The following is a 27,789-nucleotide window of genomic DNA, read 5'->3' on the forward strand; positions in this document are numbered from 1 at the left end:
AAAACTAAATTTATTTTATAAACATAAAATTGCTTTATACAGTTAGCAGAAAAATGCAAAGATCAGATCTGCAGTGGTTGGAGGACTTGTTCCAGTATCTTCTGGATACTACATGATACATTTTCAACATAATGAGGTATACTGCTGGAAAAGGTTGGCTACTCCTAATTTAAAATAATTTCATTTAAAGCTGGAAATAACACTTGTTTTTGACTCTGCACATGTAAGTATAAGGGCATAATGCATCATTATCATTCTGTTCAACTTCTTTCGCAACTAGTCAATAACATTCTCTTTAATATAAATCAGCAATTGCTTATTATAACAGAACTCACCTCTGAAACTAGTGAAATTAATTTTTTGTGATTCATGATAATTAAATTACTTAAGTAAAAAAAAAAAAAAAAAAAAGTTTTGAAAGCTTACTTTCTTAAAACAGGGAATTTTTTCAGTTAATTATATACCAAATAAATCAGTCCTAACTAAGAGAAATAAATATTCAAAATGTTTTGTAAAATTTTCTTATAAAAAAAACAAAACAAAAAAAAAAAAAAAAAAACTGATTATTTCAAATACTTGAGGAATAGTATCCAACTAAAACTAAAATAAAATAAAAATTCAGAGCAAAATCAAAACTTACCGGTGAAGACTGTTGATTGTAGGCTTGGTTGCTACTAGTGCTACTATTATTGTTATTATTATTATTGTTATTACTATTATTACTATTAGTACTACTAGAAGTTGTTGTGGTGGTGGTTGTTGTAGGAGGAAGTGCACTAGATAGAATTGCTGCTAAGTCTGTAGTGTGGTCAGGTCCAAGATCCCGAACAGCTGATATCTCTTCTGCAACCAAACAGGAACCACTTATAAATACATATTAGCTGGGAATGCAATAGTAGTCCAATAAAAAATAATCTCTTAGTTTTCTAAAATGAAGTGAAATTGCTTAGTCACAAATCTAGAGTCATTCAACTAGGAAAAACCTATGTGAACTGTGAGCTGTGGTATAGTAATAAAAATAATTTTTCTCATTTAAGTTCCAACTTATATTAAAATTGTTTATTCTGGAAACAAAATTTCTTTGCATATCATGTTGAAGCTCACCACACAAGAGAATACAGAGATCACTGTTATCAAAAATACCTAGTATTGAACAAAGCAGAAATTTATATAAAGCGAGTTGGACTGATTACCTAAGTAATGGACAACTTGGATAATAAGAAATAAAGTGTTGTGTTAAATTGCAAACTCTAACCTGTTTGAGATTAAAAAAAAAAAAAAAAAGATGATATATAAAAGATTAAGAGAATTTCTGTCTCCATCCGAGACTGGTAATTCAGTTTAGATTGATAATCATTGCTGTCATTATCAAAGGAATTTCAACTCGGGCCTTTCCAAACTGGTGGTAAGTGACAAATCTATTTATTTCATAGGAGAACATGCTTGAAAATTTTAGGCCATCCACTTCATAAGCATGAATTTTTTTTTTTTTTTTGTGTGTTATTCTGAAATGTCTCAAATAATAGACCCCAAATAAAAGGGGCAAGTAAAGGAGAATGTGGGTGTTTAGTTTTATGTAAAGTGATATGCACCAAGTAAATGAGCACAACTCTTAATATACACAACAATAATAATAAAAGATAAGTTAAATAATGTATGAGTGCATTACATTTCAAGCACATTAGCAAATAGTACATAACTCATGATTTATAACAAAATAAATCAATCCACTTGTAATCAGGTGGTAGATGACTTTCATCAACCGGTGAAATACCACCACTTTGCTTATTGGAGGCTTGAAGTGGTGAAACCCATGTTTAGTCTCTAGAGCAAAGTTTCCGGCATCCCCCTCCTCCCATACTTCTCCTTCAACCCATGCACGGTACTAAGTACTATAGGTTTTGATACCTTTCGTGTTTGGGGTTTTCATAAAAAAAAAAAAAAAAAAAAAAATTTGTTACAAGGATTCTTAAAATATTCTAAGTAAGTACTCAAATTCTGAAATGGATCAGAGCTCCTGTTCCAAATTTATAGTAATATTTCTGCAGGGAAAACTAGGGAGGGAATGCTGTAAAACTGGAATTGAACTTAGAATAATCACAGAAGCCAACAGAGTACATATTGAATATTTTGAATTTTTTCATATCTGTATTTTTCTTGTCAATTAATGTGAAAACATACTTTCACATAAGTCAAATTTTGCATATGGGGAGGGGGAGGGAAAGGAATGAAACTGAAACCTTAAGTTTCCTGAGGACCAAGAGAACATAGGTTGAAAATCTGGCCTTGATCCAACTTTTAGTTCCAGAGATAATATAAGATAGTAGAGAGTGTTTTGTATATTGTAGGGGGGGGGATGGACAGGGAGCACGAGGCGGAAGAGTTGTATAATGGCTGTAGAGATGGATGGTTTACAATGGAATATGGATGTGTCTTGCCTTCAAAGAGTTCAGAATGAGACCACCATGAAGAGATTGAATTAATGGGAAAATGCAGTGAATCATTTGTAGTGTCAATCTTTGCAGTGCTATGGGCACATCCAGGGATTGTCTGAGGAGAGATTAACTGGTTGCCGCCAGGAAGTTTGTCATTTGTCATTTGGTTTTTAGGAGGATTAGCAACTAAGGCCATATTGCTCCGGGGATAATGCAGTGGTCATTCCCTGAACTTTCTGTATCCTCCGTATTTGGTGGTCATGGGCGCAGCCAGGAAGACGGGATGGCTTTGACTAATGTGGAGAGGAGTTGTGGAGGCGATGCCAGCCAGAGGGTTCACAAGGGATCCTGGAACAACCGTTCACAACAGAGAAGGGGGATTACAATACAACCGCTAAGCAGTGGAGATGCCTTGTAAAGACAAGCCATAAATATGCTGTACTTTCATTTATATGAAAGTATTTCTGTGGTCAAGTGGGAGGGGGGTAGAGGCTATGATCGATATAAAAAGCTTCCCAGGGACCTATGAAATGTACACTGATATCAATTGAACCTTTTCTTATTAAGTAATGCCTAAACATCTGGGAGAAAATTCAGAGAGGACATAAGAAAATTTAATATAAGAAGAGTAGAAGTATTAAGGGAAAACAAAGGATGTAAATCAGCAGCCATGAGCAGTAATACAGAAAGACAAATGATACTGAAACTGAAGAAAAGCGATGGTGTACTTATAAATAGTAGAAGACTACTATAAAGAGTTATACAAGGAGCGAGGGAATGATGCCAGCAGTGGGGAAGATGGATTGCAAATTAGTAACACATATGACATACCCGATATCCTTCCTGATGAGGTAGAACATGCGTTGAAGAAAATGAAGAATCAGAAAGCCCTGGGGGAAGATGAAGTTACTGTAGAGTTGTAAAATTGGGAAGAAGAGACATGACACAAAAACTGGCACGGCAAAACTTCACAAAATGCATTAGAAAAGGTGTGATGCCTAAGGAGTGGAATAATGCAATCATAGTTTTGCTGCATAAGAAAGGAGATAAATCAGAAATTGGAAATTATAGACCAATTTAGCTTGCTATCCCACAAGTTGTTCACAAGGGTTATTACTAACAGATTAGAAACAATACTTGATGAGAATCAACCAAAAGAGCAAGCTGGCTTTAGGACAGGATTCTCAACTATAGATCACCTTACGTACTTTTTGCGAGATATAAGACAAGACTGAGTTTTAGAAGGGTTGAAATCAACTAAGTTGTCTTTGCCCGACTGGAGAATTACCTGAAGATCAGCATTTAAGGAATTGGTAGCAGATTTTCAAGAAGTTGAAGCTGATTGAACAGTTAATAGAGAAAGCAAATGAATATAAAACACGATTATGCCTGGCATTTGTGGATTATGAAAAGGCATTTGACTCCATACAGAATAAGGCAATGTCTCGGGCACTGGAAAGACAAGGCATAATATTTTTTTTTTTTTTTTTTTTTTTATGTAAACCCCAAACACGAGAGGTATTAGAACCTATAGTATTTAGTACCGTGCTTGGGTTGGAGGTTGAGAAGACGAAAGAAGACATTTGTTGACATTAGACTTGAACTTTTGTAGACAGTAATTTTCAGGAAATACGTATGAAGGAAGGTTTTTCCAGAAAACAGCAGTTGAATGAATAAATGAGGAAGATGAAAAGTTGGTTCTGTGAGTTTGAAGTTGGACAGTAAATGGATGTTGGCTGGTGGCGGCATGTGTTCGGATTGTTTTGAAAGAGAGAGTGGGAATTATAGAAGCCAATTCAGAAGAACATTGCCCATGGAAGTATCTATAGAAGAAGAATGCAGCAGAAACAGTATGTCTATGAGACAGCGAGTGGAGAGACTCTGTTCAAAATGAATCATTAATTAACCTAACTGCCCCCTTCTGAATGGAATCAAGAAGCTTGAGAGAGGTTTTGGGGGCACCACCCCAGTTGTGGGAACAATATTCCATGGCAGGGCGGATTTGCGATTTATACAGAGTGAGCAGCTGTTTGGAAGAAAAGTAACGCCGAGAGCGAAAGAGAAAACCAAGTTTTTTAGATGCAGAGGAAGCAATATTTGTAATGTGCTTGTGCCAACAGAGATTAGAAGTCAGGGTAATCCCCAAAAGAGATATATCATTTTGCCTAGAAATCGGAGGTCACTAAAGATAAGCATAGGGAGCAGAAGAATCCTTTTTGCGAGATATAAGACAAGACTGAGTTTTAGAAGGGTTGAAATCAACTAAGTTGTCTTTGCCCGACTGGAGAATTACCTGAAGATCAGCATTTAAGGAATTGGTAGCAGATTTTCAAGAAGTTGAAGCTGATTGAACAGGGCAAGGTTTCTCAAAATGGAAAGTAGAATGCAATGTGCTATCATCGGCAAAACTATGGATAGGATTTCCACTCAACGGAAGAAAGTCATTAATATACAAGAGGAAAAGAGTGGGGGAAAGAACTCAACCTTGGTGGACACCGGCATTAGTGAAGAAGTTAGAAGGCAGAGAGTCATCTACCATCACCCTCAGTGAGCGATCAGAGAGAAAACTGGATAACCAATTACTAAAAACATTTGGCAAACCATAAGATGGAAACTTGTTTAGAAGACCTTTATGCCAAATACGATCGAAAGCCTTTGAGATGTCAAGAGCAACTACTTGTGTTTCACCAAACCTTTCCATTGAATTAGTCCATAAATGGGTAACATAAGACAGAACATCACCACTAGAGCGACACTTACGGAATTGACACTGGCGATCGTTGATCAGACGGAAGGTTTCTAGGTAGTTTAAGAGTAGGCGGTTAATTGATTTCTCCATTACTTTAGAAAGAGTAGAAGTAATTCCAATGGGACGATAATTGGATGGGAGGGATTTATCACCCTTTTTAGGAACTGGCTGGATATGAGCAAATTTCCAAGCAGAAGGAAAAACACCTTTGGAATAAGAAAGTAAAAAAAGGCAGCAAAAATGGGAGTAAGTTCAGGAGCACAGGTTTTGAGAACAAGTGGAGAAATACTATCGGGACCTGGAGCTTTCTTAGTATCAAGATTCGTCAAAACCTTTCAGACATCCTTTTGACGGAAGACCACAGGAGGCACTGAATGGATCATGTTGGGAATGGTGGGAGGTGTTTTACCAAGATCATTAATATATGAGTTGGAAGAAAAATGGAATGCTAGCAGGTCAGCTTTATTCTTGGCCGAAGTGACAACAGAACCATCTGGTTTGGACGGAGGTGGGAGCAGAGATGGGCAAAAGTTGTGACCAATAGCTTTGGCAAGGGACCAGAATGCTCGGCTACCATTAGGACAAGAAGCAAGTTTTCTACTCTTAATCTGTTCAAACTCTAGTTTGGACTAATTAATAGCTGATTTCCAATTGTTGCGAGCTTTGGTGTACACAGAAAATGAAACAGAAGAATTAGAAACAAGCCAATTGCGATATGCAACATTCTTCTCTTGAACAGCCTTAGCACATTTATTGGAAAACCAAGGTTTAGATAAAGGACGAGATTTTAAAGTGGAGTGTGGGATAAAGGATTCCATTCCTGCAAGAATAATTTCACTGACACGATCTGAGCAAATGTTGACATCAGAAGTTTTGAAACGGTAATCTAACCAAGGAAAAGAAATCTCGCAGGTCATCCCATTTTGTATTCTTGTAATGCCAAAATGAGATAAAGGCTCCATTGGAGAAGAGACAATCACCAAGTTCTGATCTGAAGTGCCTCTCACTTCGACCGTGTACTTAGAAGGGTTGTTTGTAAGAAAAAGATCAAGCATGTTGGCGGTATGATTAGGATTGTCCAGTATTCTTCTAGGTAAATGAACAATATATGCAAGGTCATTAGTAATTGCAAAAGCCTTAGCATCTCGACCAGCTGGGTCAGTGTGACTAGAAAACTGAAGCCAGCTGGAGTTGTGAACATTAAAATCACCAAGGAAAATTACCTCACTGTTAGGAAAGTTGGACTGGAGAAAGTCAAGTTGCAAAGAGAGGAAGACAAAAAGTTCCAGGTGATTAGTGGAGTTGGGAGAACGGTAGAGACAACAGATGAATTTTACACAATGAGGTAAAGAGATTTTAAGCCAGAGAAGATCAAAGAGAGTAGATTCCAAATTGTCAAGTCTCTGACAGGGAATATCAGAACGGACATATGCACAAGTACTACCTTTGAGGCAAAAGGAATCATACAGCGAATAATTTGGGCATCTGAGATGAGCAGTAGTTGAATCAACCGATAACTGAGATTCTGTCAGTAAAAGTACATGGGGTTTGGCAGACTGCAAGTGGAAATGGACATCGTTGAGATTAGAATTGAGACCACGTATATTTGTTAAATGAATTAGGAAGTCCTTGGGAGGTTTAGATCGTTTCGCAGATAAGCTTGCTCTATTAGTTTGACAATTCATGGTGTATTCAATAGTAAGAAAAAGTGGGTGGGACATGCTGTATGAAGTAATGAAATTTTTTGATATGGCGTACATGTAGTAAGAATATACCCAGATCCTTGACAAAACGTGGCCTCACCCCAGTCACTATCTGGCAGAGTAGAGGTAACAAGATTATACACTAGCTGATCTGGAAGCCTCATAGAGAGTTACCAATAGGTTGGGTCCAGTGTACTAACTAGCGGCCGGCCTGCGAACACCATTTTAGAGTTGTACCCTCGAAATGTAAGGAATATTGTATCTCGCCACGATGTTCATCATAACCTCAAAAGTCATCAATCATACTGCATGATGGAAGAGATAGGGAAGGGTTGACCGGAACGTAGCTCTAAAGACTAAACATGGGTTCCACCACTTCAAGCCTCCAATAAGCAAAGTGGTGGTATTGGCCTGGTTGATGAGAGTCATCTACCACCTAGTACTGCCTGGTAACATGGAAGGGCGGCATTCCTCCATGTGGTGTGGGCACCACATCTCGACGCCTTCTTACGTTGTTTCACACCTGGGTGGTCACCTACCATGTACTTGTGCATGGAGGTTATACCCAGGATTACTAACAGTCCCACCATCGTGAAGGTGCAAGCAGAGGATTTGGCTGTCACAGACTGTCCGGACTTCGCCGAAATTGGATCCATTTGACTTGAGTGTCACCTGAATATCAGTTCCATCAGTGTTTTAGACTCCCAGGTAGCAAGATGCTCCATATATTATGATTTTGAAGAAAATATATGAGAATGCTACCTCCTTTATTAGACTACACAAAGACAGTAGTAAATTTAAAATTGAGAAAAGAGTTTGACAAGGAGACGCAATATCTCTGAAGTTGTTTACTGCTGCCCTTGAGGAAGCTTTCAAAAGATTAGACTGGTCACAGAAAGCAGTCAATGTGAATGGAGAATACCTAAACCATTTACGATTTGCAGATGACATTATGGTTATATGCCATGATCCAAAAGAATTAGAGGAAAATCTGAATCAGTTATGCAAGTGAGTAAGGATTTTGGACTAAAGATGAATATGGCTAAAAAACAAAAGTAATGATGAAAAAGTATGCCACAAAAAGGGATATAACGATTGAAGTAATTGAAACAGGTGGAGTCATATACTTACCTGGGACAAGTCATTAGCTGTAATAATGATAAAAGATAAAATAATAATGATAATTTATCAAAACCAAAAAACTAAAATGGTCTTGGGTAGGACACACAACTCAAAGACATGATGACAGATGCACTAAGAAAATAACAGAATGGTACCCAAGAGGAGCTAAGAGAAAACCTGGAAGACAGCGGAGATGGACAGATGAAATTCACGAGTTTGTGGGTAGTAAATGGATGCCATTGCACAAAATAGAAGGAACTGGAAAGTTGCTGGAGAGGCCTTCATCCTGCAGTGGATTGAAAATGGCTGATGATGATAATGAAACATCTGATAATACACTTCATTACAAGTCGGGTAATGTATGCAGTGCATTACATTTCAGGGGCATTCTATTTTTTCTTAAAATTGAATTCCCTCCCCTTTTCTGTGAAATTGAAGTGTAAAGGAAATATAGTTATCTTAATATCATTAATTACTAAGATTACAATTTTACAGAACATTAAATAAAATGTCTATAGTTTTACATTCTCAAAACTTAGTTGTTCAGTTTAATTATAACTGTATAGTATTTATTACTCTCTTCTCATATGCTCTCTCTTTTTTTTTTTTTTATCTTTTTTCTATAAAAATATGTATTTCTTCACAAGTGACACCACATTCATTAGTCTTACATAATAATACATGTGAAGCGAGCACATGTATTGTTATGTTTAAAGCAACAATACTGCATTAAATTTACACTTAATCTATGACTTTCATTTTTACACATAAATCGTATCAAAAAAAAAGAAATAATTGCTGGATTTCTATTTTTCCAATTTTAATGAACTCCAGAATGGCTCAACTGATCCTTTCTAAAAGAACTAATGAAATAAAACTAAAAAAAAAAAAAAAAAAACTAATTAAATTTCATGAAACTCCATCCACCAGGAGTCAAGTTGTTACATGCAAACAGATGGATGGACAAACAGACAGGCAGACATGGTGAAGATAACAGGCACTTATGCATACACCGATGAGCAAAAACATTATGACCACCTACCTAATATGATGTTGGTCCTCCACGTGCAGCTAAAACAGCTTGTACCCCGGCAAGCCAAGAACGCCACAAGATTTCTAAATGTGTCTTGTGGCATCTGGTACCAACACGTAACTAGCAGATCCTTTAAATCCTGTAAGGTCTGTGGTTGAGATGCCACAGATTGGAGTTGCTGTTCCAACACAAACCACAGACACGCGATGGGATTAATGTCTTCCTCATGTTCCACAAACCAGTCTCGAACAATCCAGGTGGTGTGGCATGGCACATTATACTGCTGAAAGACAGTACCACCAGAGGGTAAGACTGTTGCCATGAAAGGCTGTACCTGGTCAGCAATGATGTTCAGGTAGGTGGTAGATGTCAGAGTGTCAAGCACATGGATGACTAGACCCAGGGTATCCCAGCAGAACATCGCCCAAAGCATGACACTGCCACCACCGGCTTGTTTTCATCCCACAGTGCATCCAGGCACCATCACTTCCCCAAGTAAACGATGCACACGTACCCGGCTGTCCACATGGTGCAACAGGAAACGAGATTCATCGGACCAGACGCCCTTCTTCCAATCACTCAAGGTCCAGTTTCGATGCTCATGTGCCCATTGTAGGCGTTGTTGTCGGTGAACTATGGCCACTCTGAGTGGCCTTGCAGCTACACAGCCCCATTATCAGCAGGGTTTGATGTACTGTGTGTTGTGACACATTACTCCTGTCACCAGCATTCCAATTACTGGCTAGTTGCACCATAGTCACCCTTGTTGTCACGTACCATCTGGGAGAGCCTTCGCTCACCTCAAGCATCGATGAGGTGTGGTCATCCAACACCTCGCCGGTGCTTTGTGAGTTTTCCCTCCTCAGACCACTTTCAGTAAGTACTAACCATGGCTGACCATAAGCATCCCACCAGCTGTGCCGTGCCAGATATGCTCTGACCCAGTCATGTGGCCATTACAATTTGGCCTATGTCAAACTCGCTTAAGCCCGTTGCCTTTCCCACCCGAAGAACAAAAGTAACACTGATTAACAAAGCTCAGTATCAGGTGTTTTTTTATACTGTGTCCCAACCCACACACGCAGCGCAGTTCACCTGCAGTTGCTTTGATTTGCGCAATGACTCGCTGGCCATAATGTTTTAGCTCATCGGTGTATATGCTAATACATATAAAAATGGTTTATTGAAAACCTTACTATGTAAGCTACAACAATATACACACATCATACAAATTGAACCTCAGCTACCTCAAAATTATATATACCAAACCAAGAAAGGCACTTTCTGATTTTTCCAAAAAAAGTTTCATTCTGGCTTTAACTAAGTCAGACAATGATATTCAGAGAATCTTGAAATTCTGTTAACCTTGTATAACATTTCAATAAACATTAATAATAAGTGATAATAGAAGTTATTTCAAAATATATTTCTAAACTTAAAAAGTATATTTTCAATTAATATCATATAGTTCCAATCCAAGAATTGTATGATATTGTCTAAGTCATAAACTGATGGTTAATCAACTGGTGTAGACATATCTTTAAAAACTTTTCATATTTAATCACCATGGCAGGCAGTGCTGGTATAAAAAATGCAATGAAAAAAAAAAAAAAAAAAAGAAACTCCTTAGAATTAAATTATGTATTAGAATTACACTACTGTAATTCTTCCAATATGATCCTAATTTTTAATCTAATTATTGAATACATAAGAAATGGAGTATGGCCAAAAAAGTTCTCTTAGTATGTATTCATATACAAAACAGTATGTATTCATATACAAAACACAGTATACGCCACTCATGACCCAAACTAAGCATTCGCTTAGAGTTTGGTTCTAGTTTCTATCTGCATCACTTTTTATGTAAGAAGTGAGATGGTCAAAACCGTTTTGATTAGTAAGATACTAACTAAATACATTTGTTTTTGTAACAATATAATGTCAAATTAAATAGTATGAATCAGAGCTGTAATACTCAATATGTTCTACGTTGATAATAATATTAGTAAATTAATGCGCGAAGACGATCACTATTTAAGTTGCAGGTTTAGCCTGATTCGGTAATTTTCGTTCCTGTGATCACGACAGTCGGTCGAAAAGCATTGTCAGCTTCAGGAAGGAAAATCGTTTTGAATATTTTCGTTAGATTCTTTTAATTGCGTTAATTTGAATTTTAATTGTTTTAAATTGATTTTGAATTGTGTTAAATTGATTATTTATATTTTACTTTAATGTACCGGTAAGTTGTCGATTTTTTCGTTTTTTCCGTTTTAATTTCTGGAGGGTATCATACAGAAGTGTTCTACGTACTACACTGAGGTAAACTACTCTTATTAATTTACTAATGTCAAATTAAAGATCATGCATTAAAAAATTCACAATTTCAAACTATTTTTTTACTCCATTCCAAAAATGAAGAATGGCATACAATAAGCACAGTGCCTGCTTACAATATATTTTTAAATTATTTATTTAAGTTTTTTAAATAAAGTTTCATCAGTTCAAATCTTTCACACTGTGGCTGGACTAGCAGAAAAATTTCTAGTTGGCCAATAATTTTAAGTTTTATGGAATTGAAATACACATATAATATTCGTAAATATGAATACTCACATTTTTTTAAAATATAAGTTTAAAAACAATACTCAAGATCTTGATAACATGGTTGCTTATGAACATTTTTCATTAATTTTTTTTTCTAAGCTGGTCAACAGTACTATACACACTGTAAATATAAGAAATGTTCATAATTGTAAAAATTATTTAAAAAAAAATAAATAAATTGAACTTCAGCACTATTTTTCTATTTTTTTTAAAATAACACAAATTTGTACAGCAAACTTTTACAAACTTTGTCAGCAAATAAAACTGCACTATACCACGGTAACAAAGTTTTTTCCATTCAAAATTTCATGTGATCACATTTGATCCTTATATTATTGTCCTCATCCCCCCCCCCCCCAAGAGGTAATACTTAAAAGACAATAGGAATAAAATAAGTTCTTTTGGACTATTCCTGTTTGATGGGCTGGGCTTCTGATAAGCAACACCTTGTTATGAATGCACCCCTTTATAGATATTCTAAACTCAGGTTTATGGATATTTGTATGTGCTTTCAAGACTCCACTATTGCTAATTTGTGTGCACAGCTTGCCATGTAATATTTGCTCACTGTTATCTTGTCTTTTATTTTCAACAGAATTTAAGTAAAGGCTTGTGTCCAGCCTTACAAACATATGCTTCAGGCTACAGCAAGGCAAACTTAATGCAAGAAAAAGAAAGGAAGTTATAAAGAAAGAAAGTAATGAACTTGCCCACTGTAATTAAGCTGTTCAACTGTACAATATGAAAAAACTAGTTATTGAGTATGGAACTTTTAGCAACTGATTTTCATTAAACTACTGCACAGAAATAACCAAACACAACATATATATTTGCATAAAATACTACTTCCCACACCTTTGTTATGTCTAGTGTAAGAAAGTGTATTAACACATTAATTACGGATAATCAAAGACATTTTTAAAGAATTTAATTTAAAATATAGTACCAAAAACAAATTAAAAACACCAAACTTACTGTCTACATGTGCAAATGCACAAAATGGGCCTCTAGGGCAGTATCCTGTTTGTTGTATGTCATTGCACTTAGTTGACTTGTATATCTAAAAATAAAAATTGAATGAAATTACACTGATTTACCCAACTTCATCTGAGAAAAGAAATTTCTTACATTTAGAGAATTTTGTATATCATATCTATTTATTATAAAAAATAGTTTTACTGAAACCAATAATTTCCGATCATTAATATAAACAAAGATTAGAAATAACTGATTAACACATTTATTATCTAGCAAAACCCCAAACCAACTGAATCACAAATTAGCAACACCAATTAGTCCTTGCTTAGTGCTCGAATTAGTCCTGCAAAAACAGACTGGTAACTGAATCCACATTAAGTGTGTGGGTGAGGAAGAATTCTTCCACTAGATGGCCAACTCTTTTGACTAGCAACTTGGGGAAATTTTAAGGCACAATCTCCCTATATAACAATATGGACCTATCAAACCAGTGCTTATAAACAGATGAAAGGATTGGCAATCAATCCTTCAAGCAAATTTTTCCAAAGATCTTCGCAGAAACTGTCTTCTCTTAAATTATTGTAAAACTGAAGAGAATTCTACACTAAGTATTGCTGTGTAGACATATGTAATAACTTCCCATTTCAACTTTAATTCAAGATCAAGAATTATTTAATTTCACTGCATATAAGTTGTCCCCATAATGTCACTACCCTAAACTGAAAGAGGACAGTGTGCTTCAAATATGGAAGACATCTTATAAAACCTGAAACAAAAACACAAATAATAACTAAAAAGGTTAAACAGACATAAAATTTGGAAATGAAGCAAAGTAAAAATTGTAAAATGAACAAAAATAGAAAGCCAAACCCCCACTAAAGGAAGAAGATCAGCATGAGGTGCCCTCTCACAATCCAATCTTTTCTGCTAGCTTATCACATTCTTTGAGTCTCTATAAAAGGCCAGGACTTGGTCTTTCTAGGAGACACCTTGTAAAACCCAAAAAAACTGAGAGAAAAAGGAGAAACAAAAAATGAAGAATTGGTAAACAAAATAATAAGCAAACTTTTGAAAATATACATGAAGATATATATGAAGAAATACATCTTCAAAAATTTAGGTTCTGCAAATTCTTTTCTCTTTTGTTGTGAAAAAAAAAAAAAAAAAAAAAAAAAAAAAAAAAAAAAAAAATTGTGAATTTTTTCCCCCCCACTCTTTTTTGTGGGTTCCATGGCTCCAATAAGTTTGAGAACCTCTGATTTAATGTACAAACTAAATTTTTCCTTGTCTCTCCAACTTTCATAAGTTTTGCTTTTGTGTTAGTATTTTTATAGCAAATTCTCCACAACCTTTATTTTATTCAGAGATTCTCTTAAAGATATTGAGGGATAGTATTTAACAGCAGCAATTTTCACTACCACACTAAACTTTGTCAGCAACCTACATTCTTTTTATTAAATGGTCCATGAAAATTATAAAAAGAAATGGCAAAAGGTAATTGTCCTGTTTCAAGTTTAACCTTAAATCAATCTTCAGTGTTTCCTTCCATCTTTACTGCAGTGTAAGTTTCATACAAAATTTTTATAAAATTTGAAAGAGCAGGTTTCTAGATACTTCCTCACGCTTTTCAAGACCAAGAAATTATCATATAAATCATATAACTATTGTCGTTTGAATGATAAAAGAAAATTGAAAAAAATCTATGACTCCAGGTTTTGTTCTGACAGATAAAAAAAAAAAAAAAAAAAAAAGTGTAGGGGGGAAGATGGAGTCTGGAGATTTAATTAGGTTAAAAAAAAACAAAAAAAAAAAAACACTGTCATTAAGTTAATTGTTAAATTACATTTGTTGTGACAATAATTATGATACAGAGTAACATCAGTAAACTGCCTTCCTATCTATTAGCCATATTACAAAATTTCACAGGTGAAGTTTCTGGATTCCTACCATCAGACCCTTGTTTAACCTTGTCACAACAACAAGATTTCAGAATGGACTGAGAAACGTCACTTGGAAAATTATTTGTAGTTTAGCTAATTTTTGACAAATTAAAGAAGTATATACACTTATCTTTGGAGATTTTGTTTATTTATTCTGTTTATAAATGAGAGATAAATTATGTTCCAAGCTTAATAAGCTTAAAACATATCCATAATAAGACATAAAATAGGAAAAAAAAAACCTCCTACCTAATGTAGGGCTGTTTGTTTGTTATTTGGTTTTTAGGAGCATTAGCAACTAAGACCATATTGCTCCGTGAATATGCGGTGGTCATTCCTGACCTTTCCGCATCCTCCGTATTTGGTGGTGACGGGCTCGAACCCCGGTCTAATCAAGAAGCGTGTGCTACATACTGCTGCTCCTTCCCACCTGGCTACGGAGGTGCCCCTAATGTAGGGCAGCTGATCTCTCAGCTTGTGAGGTTACTTACCACTATAAGCTTCTCTGTGTTGTACTACTAATAAGTAACTCTTCTTTGAAGAGAGAAGTATAATGTTATTAGTAATGTGGACCTCACTATACTGTCAGCCTTTTCGATGCTTATTGACACTATGTTACTGATAAGTAACGTTATACTTCTCTCTTTAGAGAAGTGTTACTTATTAATAGTGCAACATGCAGCAACTCAGGGATGCTCTTATCAGCCTCCCAATATGAGAGATGCAGTGCTTTACATTAGACCATGTCTATTTTTGCTTGTTCTATAGAAAAATAACTTAAGTCCAATTATAGATCTATTCAGTTTAAAGTAATTTTATTTATTTTTTACTTCACTGTCATCAATCAATGTGGTTTTATGAATGAAGGCCTGATGTAGGTGAGTGGTTAGAAGCACATGCTCTTTGAGTGGACAGTGGATCAAGCCTGTGACTGCTAAATATGATTAATGATTGTATTCATGGTTTATTGTAAACTACTCTGACCTGGTAGTCGTGCCTGAGTATAAACAAGAAATCACAGTTAATGAGATAGGCTTCAAAAAATTTGGGAAATGTTATTTCCATAAGTATGATATTATGAATTTAGTTCCACTTACTTCTGGGTGAAATTGTTGTTCTGTTCTAGTGTGACAGTATGGACAACCATCTCCATTTTCACAATTGGTTGGATCTCCCCATTCATCCCCCTGTTTTACATTGGGACATGGAGTTGATCTGGAAGGGAACAAAACATGATATGCAAAGAATTTCATTTTATTATTAGTTGAAATGGTATGGAACAAATCACTAAGAAAATAAAATAAGAGCTAATGTAAGGCATTGGATTGTAAACAGGACTTGGAAGTTCGAATGGAGTGCACATTGGATGAATTTCTATGTCTACATGGGTAAGCACCCACAGGTATTAGTAAACACAATCTAGACGCCTTAAAGAAAATGCCAGATGATTTTTCTCCGTCTTCATATTCTACCTAATATAGTCTTACAGATTAAAAAAAGAAATTAGTATTTAGTATTAGTCATATGGTGCAAAGAAGCCATAAGCTTTTGCCACACCAGCCAAAAATAAAAAATAAAATGAAAATAACTTCCTATGCATTTCCCTTCTTGTGCGAGTATCTATTCAGCTAACTTATTCCAGTAATTAACAACTCATTGACTAAAAGAAAACCTCTGACAACCCTCCTTTCCCATAACTTGATTTTATTGCCCCTAGTACTGAAATAATTTATAGCAGCATAAATTTCATCTTCATTCATTTTATTATCCACTTTAAGAGCCTTATATATATATATATCCCTCAAATCAAGCCTCCTCTAAGGTACCCAGTTACCAGGCTTTGTAGCCTACATATCTGAAGTCTGTCCTCATATGGGCGCCTTTTAGCAGATCTCACGAATTAGGTTGCCAGTCTTTGGATCCTTTGAAGAAGCTTAATGCTTTTTTTATTTTATTTATTTATTTTTTAGCTGTAGTTTTTTGGCACCTCCGTAGCCAGGAGGTGCAAACAGTTATTTAAACTGCCAAAATAGCTAACAGTTTGCTAAACACGAATTTCCCTTTAAAAAAAAAAAACCACGTGTTGTGTTTCCTTCAGAATTTCATTTCTGTCTACACAGATCGTAAATATCCCTAAATGCCTTTTGTTAGTTGCTTCCATGATTTTTCTCCACCACTTAAATTAGACTGGCCAGTCCATAGTCAAATCACTTCACTGTTAGAACCACCTTTATAAAATGGAAATATATTTATACTTCTCCAATTCAAGTCCAAATGGTTCAAAATTACTGGCTATATACTATTAATTCAATGGTAATGTTAATGAAAATTATTTATTAGAAAAGACACTTTTTCTAATAAACAGTCTTCTGCAAGTAGAAATGGAAACAGGTGGTCTTAGAATCTTTACTGATCTAAAATAACACCAACCTAATATGGTAACATACTTGTACGCATTTTTAATGTACTTGTTTGTCAAAGTGCTAGGGAATTTGTAAGGTTGCAAACAGGTGTGATTAACATGTTTGTTGCCTTTACACACTTAAGCAACAAACAACACAAAGTGATGCGAGTAAGGCATATGAGTTCAAAAGGCACCCAAGCACTGTCTATAAAGCATATGAGTGGTCATTCTTCAGTAGTCAATACATAAATAAATAAATACTGAAAGGAAGAACTAGCCAAACTATTGGAGGGAATGGATTGGTAAAATGGGAAGTTTTTTTTTTTCGATGCTGTATAAGCTTGCTTTCTTGTATCATATGCCACTATCAATAGTAATTTCTTAAATTGACTGAAAAGACTTTGATATAGGCAGGATTAATAGTTGTAATAAACTTGCATTCTGTCTTGCACGTGTATGTAAGACAAATACAAATGATAATAAGTAGCTCTTGCACCAAGAATCCCAAAAACAACTAATAATGATAATGCAAATTAGAAAAGAAAATAAACAAATCATAAGGCAGAGAAATATTGTTAATATTTCTAAATTATTAAATAAACTAAATAATTAAATTGGTTATCAAAGAGAAATGTTAACTCATTGGCATTTGCATATAGAGGTTATTTTAATCCTTTTCAATGGAGATTTATTTTTTTATTTATTATTTTTTTTTTATTAGCACAACTGGGAAAGGGAGGAGCAAAATTTTATTTTACTCCTCCTTTCCCAATCATTTCAATTTTACACAAAAGTACAATAAGTTTAATCTTCCAAATGTGTGAACTAACCTGTATTTATATTTCCTAGGACTTCTCCTACGGTCTCTATTATTGTGAAACTGTGGGCAAGCATATCCTTGTCTACATAATCTTGGTGGTCTTTTACATGGTTCTGTTTTATAGTTTGCTAAAACATAGTTGGTATCTGAAAAACAATTTTTTTTTTTTTTTTTTCATTTCTAAAACTAAAATAAAAGTGATGCAACATTCCATTCTACTATTACATAAAAATCTATAGCATACAGACTTTAAAAGTAAGAGTTTACTACTACTTGAACCTGGCATTAGGCACATGGTTGCTGGCGGCACCCCATTGGTATAAGAATATTTCCTGCAATGAAATACAGTTGATCATGTGCAGACTTTTCTTACAGTGTAAGATATGTTTAATTAACAATGAAATCATCTTATGAATGACCATTCAAGCAATGAGTGACAAAAGCAGTGTCACCAGCACCCAGATGCAACCACTGGTGTAATTTTTTTTAAATCTTAAATCAAGTATTTTTCAGGTGTGCTAATTTTATTGTTTTATGGCATGATAAAGTGCTTGATATTTCTGCTAACTCCCCCCCCTTCTAAATGAATGCTTAGCAAGTGATAATATTACATTTATACAGGACTCATGAGTTTTGGTCCCTCTGTGCATTAGCCTTACATTGAAAGCATTAATGGTAAGAAACATAAATTACATTATGTTGTTAAGTAGACAACAGTTTATTGGCAATAACAGTCACAGAAATAATTACACATTTTCATTCTCAGAGTGACTGGGAGGACTTCAGGGTGAAAACACAGTGCACCTAGATTATCTGAGATGAATGGGCAAATACAATAATAAATGCCAGGGATTTGTTTATTAAAGTATTATCACATAATACTAATTGCAGTAAAAAGCATGTATGGAGTAATTTTAAAAAGTTTTTATCAAACAAAATGTGCATTTATATGCATCATGCACTAAATTAATAAATTTAGTAATCTTATTTTCTTTTACAACATTTAATAAAACTGTTTAAAAGCAAAGTTCTAAATGTACCACTTTTTATTTATATTACAATGCTATTATTTGGAGCTTCTCAAGACAATAGTGCACAATTATATTATGTGCAAAGCATTCCATTTGTTACAGAGCCCAGAAAAGTTTTCCAAAATATTAAGATGGTCGTGGTCGCTATCGATTAAAGTTAGAGCAGATACATAACCTTGGCATCTAAATATCAGAGCTCCTATTTTACAGTTGAACACTGGTTGAGAGTACACGGCATGCATACCAGCATATAAAAAAATTTTAAATTTTGTATGGTATCACTTTTTTTACTTTGGAAAGCCAGTTTGGTTAACAAAATCTCAGATAAGGGGTCTGTATGTTTCAGAAATACTTTATTTCTTAAACAATCAGTGCTAATAAACTGTTGCTTATTTAACACAATATAGTGGAATTTGTTTCTCACTATTAATACTTAGTGCCTATATAATATCAGATCTAGCATTACATTCTGCATTGACTTATGTTATAAAATAGGGCCAAAATTTGCTACATTTATATTTCTTATTTTATTACAAGTTTTTTTTTTTTTTTTTATATGGCATGTTTCAACCATTTGATTATGCCACAAGCTTCAAATGATAGGGTGTTCCAGTACCCTACATGATCATTCATGGTTTCTCAAATGGGTGTGTGCCTAATGCCAGGTTAAGAAGCAAATCACTTGTCTCCTTGAGACTAATGGAAAAGAATTTTTGCTTTGAGCACCTTCTGAAGGAGACTATATTAATACTCCTGTTCAGGATGGTACTCAAGGCAAATATTTCTGTAAAGTGTCTCGTATACACTTTAAATTTCATTACCTTGCCATTTTGGATCATCGTTAAGTGCATTTCTTTCTTTATCTAGGTTATTTGGTCCTGGTGTTCCATTTGGACCTTCTTCTGCAGTCTCCATTGCTTGTATTTCCCTAACATCATACACTGGATTCCTAAGGTCATGGGCACCATGGGCAAATGCACAATGGGGTCCATTCTTAACACAATATCCTCTTGAGTCCGTGTCATAAACACAAATGCCTGTTTTATAATACCTTAAGTGGTAACGTCGTTCTGTATCACCAGCAGTGCGGTGGAGATACAAACACCTGGAAAGGCAAGAAACCCACATACAGTAGCTATACTGAGATCTTAACCTTCCAAATATACTCTATGCAAATAAAAGTATTTTTAATTTCTGATCAAAATTTGAATAATCCTACCAACAACAAAAAAAAAAAAGTCATATGATCCAGGATAAGTGACATTCAAATTTATTACTGATGCAATACATGAAATTCCTACCATGACAGTTATTACTAAATTCACTGCAATGGACTGAAAAGAATTTAATCAGAAAACAACTGACTGAAGTGATTATCTTGCAAACAATCTGCTTGTTTTTAATGGCATGATGGGTGGCTTCCATGTGCATGTTCCCACCAAAGTTTTACGCCTTTGCAACCATGACAGTATATAAATAAACAGTATTTACACACTATAAACACCTATTATTCTGGTAACACTATATTTAGTCTGTCTGTAGTCATTACCATTAAACAAAAATAGGAGGAAAAAAAAAAAAAAAAAAAAGATACAGGGACCATCATTGCTAAATTACAGGAGTCTCTGGTCAGGACTCCTTGAGATTTCACTCAAATCGATAAACAGAAAGGAACCTAAACTATATTTTATTCTGTCCACGAATTTTTTTTTCTTAAATACAAGTAACAAAGTGAATTAAAAATAAGTATTAAAAATAATCTAAAATTAATTTAGTTTATGTGACATTAATTTTGATTAGCACAACAAACAAACAATATGTTATACATATTATTTGTTGTATTAATGCTTGAAGCAGAAGGAGAGGGTGATGCTAATTTGTCCAGAACAGATATGTAATTATCATACTGATCATACACTTTAAAGTAAAAGCAAATGACCATATTTAGGTTAGGAGATCTGAGAACAAGTATTGTCATGTGCCCTTCAATTCCACACACTTATGTGGGGTGGGTATCAAAATTTCTTGCAGAAGGGGTAGGAGTTGAGGAAATGCTAGCACTACATAATATAAAAGTCTTTGTGTCAATATAATGGATTTACCACCACTTGTCATTCAATCGAAAAGATCTGAGTCTGAATCCTATTAGAGAATGGGGGAATTCTTTAAATGACCCCTTCAATTGGGACTGCAATTAGCTGATTTCAGGAGGAGTTTCCCTTTGAGAGTCAGTTTTTTTTCTGCCTATACAATATGTGAGAAGCACACACACACACAAACATATATTGATATAATACACTATAAAACAATGTAAAAATCTAACAAAAGTAGTCAGTGCACCAAGGAACTCCCTAAAACAATCAAAAAACAAAAACACTTCAAAGGCTCAAGGGCTTTAACAATTGACTTTTTTTTCTTTTTGTACCTGATATTAATATTTGTCAGAAAAAGGCAGGATTTTCCCCTCCTCCAATGGGGAGACTGGAGGAGGGGAAAGTTTGAATTGCAAGATCGTATCATAATGGTAGTAATGATACTATGCTATACTAAAATGAATATAAACTTTAATCTTATAATTTGTATTTAATGAAACACTTACAATAAAGCATATGGATATAGTAATTATTAAGTTCTGAGAATCAGCTTTTGCATATACTTGCTAAGCATTTTTAATTTTTCCACAAACTGCTCACCACAGAGAGCTCAAATTTAATATGCTGCTTTCTCTGTTAATGGCACCAGCTAGAAAACTTTGAACTTTTTTTTTAGAGCTGGATTTGGTATGGTGGGGAAGGAGAGTGTAGCTTCCTTTTCTCTAAGGGATGGGAGGTGAGTAAACCCTTAGCCATAATTATGAAAGCATCCTTGGATTCAAGAGCAGTCCCTATGGACTGGAGATTTGCAAATATATCCACAATTTATAGAGGGATTTGAAAGGTGACATTAGTATTTCAGACCAGTCAGCTTAACATGTACCAGGGAAAATAATGGTGTCACTGGTAAAGAAGTAATGCAGGACCATTTGGATAAGAATACAGTTGTGCTGCAGTCACAGTATAATTGCATGGATTTGTTAAGGACAGTCTTGTCTAACCAATCTGATAGGTTACTATGATGCAGTGACCAAGGAATTGGATGCAAAAAATAATTCTGATATCATATACAGTCAGTTCTGCTATAGTGCGGTACATGTGTTGCTAAAAATCTCCGCATTATGGATTTCATGCATTAAAAACAAAAGGGCTTAAGGAAAAAATAGGCATAGGGGCACAGAACTCAAAAAAAAAAAAAAAAAAAAAAGTTCAGCCTGGTAAGTAAAACACTAAAAAAGTTAGAAACCCAATAAAATTGCTAACACAGGTTTAAACATCTTAAAATTCTAATAAATAAATAAATATATATTACAGTAAATATAGCACTTTACCTTGACAAGATACAAAGTTTGATTGATATATTTCTGTTCACAGATATTCTTTTTTTTTTTTTTTTTGGGTTGTAAAATTTAAAAAAAAAAAAAAAAAAAAGATAAGCAAACAATAACAACAAACACGAGATGCACAAGTGAGACAAGTTTACAAAACTTAAAAAATAGGAATGAAGAGAAGATTCTGAAAATTTATTTATGTTCATTATACAGGATTTAAAGATTTTATGGAGGGGAAAACACATTTCACCATAATAAAGTAAAGATCCAGTTTACTTCCTATTTATAATTAGATTGCACTAACAGAAAAGCCCAATAAATGGGGAACTGCAAATTGTTTTATGGTAGTGACCTCCAGAAATGTGCTCCTCTGCTCACGCTATCACACCTCACAAAATTTTTGTTCAAACAGAAAAATGTGAGCTCCTGAAAACATGAGTTGGCCTACAATATCACCTGTTATCTTGTGAATACAGTGAATGACGACAGTGTGTATCTGGCCAATACAATTACAGTATATGGGAAATATAGCTCTCACATATTTGACATTTTTTTAAGCTTCATAAACTTGTATGTATTGCTACGCAGGTTGCTACGTTCAGCTTGGTGCTGGGTTTTGCGTTTACTTAGTGTTACTCGCAGATGAAATCACACATGAGCAAACACAAAAATTTGGTTATACTCTCATTTTTCCCTAATATATTAATTTTGTTTGAGCAAATTCACGTGAAAATGCGTGTTATAGCAGAACTGACTGTACTTGAATTTTAGCAAGGCTTTTGATACTGTTGCACATAAAAGACTGCTGTATAAACTGGAGCAATGTGGCATTAAGGACAAGTTACTGCTGTGGATAAAGGGGTGGTTAAGTGGAAGAAGACAGTGGTTATCAATGAGCACTGCTCTTTGTGAACTAATGTTATTAGTGGAGTTCTCCATGGTTCAATCCTGGGTCCATTGTTGTTTTCAACATTTATTAGTGATATTGATGAAGATATATATCAGGCTTAATGTCAAAGTTTGCAGATGATACAAAGGTTGGCAGGATGGTTAATGACAGTATTGATAGTATACTACTGCAACAAGTTTTAGAAAAATGCAGTAGACGGGTCGGGAAATGGCAATTAAAGTTTAACATTGACATATGCAAAGTTCTGTTCCAACTGTGTGGTACTACACTCAGGGTAGTAGAAATTAAAAAAGACCTTAGGGTAATTGTACAGTCAGATATGAAATTCTCTGGGCAGTGCAGACATGCGGACAAGACAGCTCAGGAGGTTTTGTCAATGATATAAAAACTTTGCTAGCAAGGATAAGGAGATGATTATCCCTGTGTACAAGGCCATGGTTAGGCTGCACTTAAGAGTATTGTATACAGGTCTGGAAGTCTCAAGTTAAGAAGGATGTAGATCTCCTGGAATGGGTTCAGAGTAGGGCAACCAAATTACTGAAGGAACCACATGGATGCTCTCATCTAGAAAGGCTTCAGTTCTGCAAATTAAAAGCATCTATAAACTAGGCATTGGGGTGATCTGATTTTTTCTTTTTTTTTTTATGAAAACCCCAAACACGAGAGGTATTAGAACCTATAGTATTTAGTACCATGCATGGGTTGGAGGTCGAGAAGAAAAAAAAAGCTGTAACTGTAATTTTCAGGAAATACATATGAAGGAAAGTTGTTCCAGAAAAAGGCAGTTGAATGAATAAACAAGATGAAAAGTTGGTTCTGCGAGTTTGAAGTTGGCAGTAAATGGATGTTCGCTTCTGGCAGCATGTGTTTGGGCTGTTTTGAAAGAAAGCGGGAATTATAGAAGCCAATACAAAAGAACAGTGGCCATGGAAGTATCTGTAGAAAAAGCATGCAGCAGAAACAGAATGTCTATGTGACAGAGCGGAGAAACTCTGTTAGAGATAAGTCATATAATTAACCTAACTGCCCTCTTCTGAATGGAATCTAGAAGCCTGAGAGAGGTTTTAGGGGCACTGCCCCGGTTGTGGGAACAATATTCCACGTTAGGGGGGATTTGCGATTTGTACTGAGTGAGCAGCTGTTTGGAAGAAAAGTAATAACGCAGAGAGCAAAAGAGAAAACCAAGTTTTTTAGATGCAGAGGAAGTAATATTTGTAATGTGCTTTTGCCAAGAAATATATCTTCTTGCCTAGAAATCGGAGTGTCACCAAAGATAAGCATAGGAGCAGAAGAATCCTTTTTGCGAGATATAAGACAGGACTGTGTTTTAGAAGGATTGAAATAAACTAAGTTGTCTTTGCCCCACTGGAGAATTACCTGGACATCAGCATTTAAGGAATTGGTAGCAGATATTCAAGAAGTTGAAGCTGATTGAACAGGGCGAGGTTTCTCAAAATGGAAAGCATGTGCTATCATCAGCAAAACTATAGACAGGATTTCCGGTCAATGGAAGAAGGTCATTGATATACAAGAGGGAAAAGAGTGGGGGAAAAAAACTGAACCTTGGGGGACACCAGCATTAGTGGAGAAGTTAGAAGACAGAGCCATCTATCGTCACCCTCAGTGAGTGGTCAGAGAGAACACTTGATAACCAATTACAAAAAACAGTTGGCAAACCAAAACCATAAGATGGAAGCTTGTTTAGAAGACTTATACCAAACACAATTCAAACCCTGAGATGTCAAGAGCAACTGCTTGTGTTTCACCAAACTTTTCCATTGAATTCGTCCATAAATGGGTAACATAAGCCAGAATATAACCAGTGGATCGACACTTACGGAATCCATACTGGCGATCGTTGATCAGACAGAAGGTTTCTAGATTGTTTAAGAGTTGTTGGTTAATTGATTTCTTTTAATGGAGAAATCAATTAACAATTTGAAAACAAGTGGAGAAATACAATTAGAACCTGGAGCTTTCTTAGCATCAAGATTTCTCAAAATCCTTTTAATGGAAGACCACAGGAGGCATGGAATGAAGCATGCTGGGAATGGTGGGAGGTTTTTTTACCAAGATCATTAATACATGAATTGGAAGAAAAATGGGATTCTAGCAGGTCAACTTTATCCATGGCTGAAGTGACAATAGAACCATCTGGTTTTGACAGAGGTGGGAGCAGAGATGGGCAAAAGTTGCACCCAATAGCTTTGGCAAAAGACCAATGCTCGGCTACCATAAGGGCAAGAAGCAAGTTTTCTACTCTTAACCTGTTCAAAATCTAGTTTGGACTGATTAATAAGTGCTTTACAATTGTTGAGAGCTCTGGTGTAGGCAGAAAATGAAACTAAAGAACTGGAAACAAGCCAATTATGATATGCAACATTCTTCTCTTGAACAGCCTCAGCATATTTATTGGAAAACGAAGGTTTAGATAAAGGATGAGATTTTCCTACAAGAATAATTTCACTGATATGATCTGATCAAACGTTGACATCAGAAGTTTTGAGACAGTAATCCAACCAAGGAAAAGAACAAAATAAATCTCGTAGGTCATCCCATTTTACATTCTTGAAATGCCGAACAACACGAGGTTGGGAATAGCCATGAGATAAAGGTTCCATTGGAGAAGAGACAATCACCAAGTTGTGATCTAAGGTGCCTAAAGGACCACTCACTTCAACCGTGTACTTAGAAGGGTTGTTTGTGAGAAAAAAGATCAAGTGTGTTGCTGTATGGTTAGGATTGTCCGGTATTCTGGTAGGTAAACGAATAATCTGTGCGAGGTCATTAATAATTGCAAAAACCTCAGCATCTCAACCAGCTGGATCTGTGTGACTAGAAAACAAAAGCCAGCTGGAGTTGTGAACATTAACATCACCAAGAAAAATTACCTCACTGTTAGGAAAGTTAGTTAGTTATTTGGTTTTTAGGAGCATTAGCAGCTAAGGCCATATTGCTCCGTGAATATGCGGTGGTCATTCCTGACCTTTCCGCATCCTCCGTATTTGGTGGTGACAGGCACGAACCCCGGTCTAATCAAGAAGCGGGTGCTACGCACTGCTGCTCCTTCCCACCTGGCTACGGAGGCGCCTGTGTTAGGAAAGTTGGACTGGAGAAAGCCAAGTTCAAAGAGAGGAGGTCAAAGAGTTCCAAGTGATTAGTGGAGTTGGGAGAACGGTAGAGATAACAGATGAATTTGACAGAATGAGGTGGCAAGATTTTAAGCCAGAGAAGATTGAAAAGAGGAGATTCCAAATTACCAAGTCTCTGACAGGGAATATCGGAACAGATATATGCACAAGTACCACCTTTGAAGCAAAAGGAATCATACAGCGAATAATTTGGGCAACTGAGATGAACAGTGGTTGAATCAACCGATAACTGAGATTCTGTTGAAAAAGTACATAGGTTTTGGCAGATTAAGTGGAAATGGACATTGTTGAGATTGGAACTGAGACCATGTATATTTGTGAAATGAAATAGAAGTGTTTGGGAGATTTAGAGCTTTTCGCAGGTAAGTTTTCTCTATTAGTTTGACAATTCATGATGTATTCAATAGTAAGAAAAAGGAGGGGGGGGATGTGCCGTATAAAGTAATGAAATATTTGGATATGGTAAGAATATACCCAGATATTTGTCATAACGTGGCCTCGATAATGTCCCCTGCATACACACCACTCTGACTCCCTCCAGTTACTATCTGGCAGAGTAGAGGCAGCAAGATTATACACTAGCTGATCCAGAAGCCCTCTAGAGAGGTACCAATTGGTTCGGTCCGGTGTACTAACTAGCGGCTGGCCTGTGAACACCGTTTTATAGCTGTACCCTCAAAATGTAAGAAAGTTTGGATCTCACCATGGTGTTCATCATGGCATCAATCATACTGCATGATTAAAGAGATGGGGAGGGTTGAGAGGAACTTTGCTCTGGAGATTAAACATGGGTTCCACCAAGTCAAGCCTTAAGCAATGTGGTGGTATTGCACCAGTTGATGAGAGTCATCTACCACCCAGTATTGCCTGGAAACACAGAGGGGTATCATTCCTTCGTGTGGTGTGGACGCCACACCTCGACCCTTGCTTACATTGGTTCACACCTGGGTGGTCACCCACAGTGTGCTTGCGCATGGGGGTGACCACCCAGGATTACTAATGATCCCATCATCATGAAGGTGCAAGCAGAGGATTTGTCTGTCACAGACTGTCTGGACTTAGCCGAAATTAGATCCACTTGACTTGAGTGTCACCTGAACAACAGTTCCATCAGCATTTTAGACTCCCAGGTAGCAAGCACAGCTTGTTTGGCATATCTGAGAGAATGTCTGCAACAGCCTCAAGGACCAAGGTGTTTAAGGCCTTGGATTGAGTAAGCTGAATGTGAATGGCATTCTTCCTCTTGCTGAGACTACAAATGACAGAGTATAAATTCAAGTTAAGGAAGAATGATTGCAAATTGGATGTGCAGAAATTTGCCTTCAGCCAGTGGGTGGTTGATTGTTGGAGTGGGCTTGCATCTGTTGTTGTGAAAGTGAATAGTTTGAATAAATTCAATAACCAGACAAATTCTTGTAAGGTAAGGGATGGGTGAATAAGTGTTTAAGTGTTTTCCCCCCCTCCCTGCCATCCCTACTGACATC

At 35.7% G+C, this 27,789-nt stretch overlaps 1 protein-coding gene across 4 annotated transcripts in view; it reads right to left on the bottom strand.

The window, feature by feature from the left end:
• Positions 1-27,789, bottom strand: part of unk (RING finger protein unk) — a 308,416-nt gene that overhangs the window by 202,378 nt on the left and 78,249 nt on the right. For 3 of the 4 annotated variants that reach the window (XM_090375033.1, XM_090375034.1, XM_090375032.1), the window contains exons 3-7: positions 19,641-19,924; positions 17,799-17,934; positions 15,662-15,779; positions 12,622-12,706; positions 641-843 (exon numbers count right to left, since the gene is read on the bottom strand). In XM_090375033.1, coding sequence (XP_090231159.1) covers positions 641-843; positions 12,622-12,706; positions 15,662-15,779; positions 17,799-17,934; positions 19,641-19,924 — 826 coding nt within the window. The remainder of the gene's footprint in view (positions 1-640; positions 844-12,621; positions 12,707-15,661; positions 15,780-17,798; positions 17,935-19,640; positions 19,925-27,789) is intronic. The other variant, XM_090375035.1, reaches the window with a different exon arrangement.

This window comes from Mastigoproctus giganteus, chromosome 6, assembly GCF_048544385.1.
Source record: "Mastigoproctus giganteus isolate SK-2022 chromosome 6, ASM4854438v1, whole genome shotgun sequence".
Lineage (NCBI taxonomy): Eukaryota > Metazoa > Arthropoda > Arachnida > Uropygi > Thelyphonidae > Mastigoproctus > Mastigoproctus giganteus.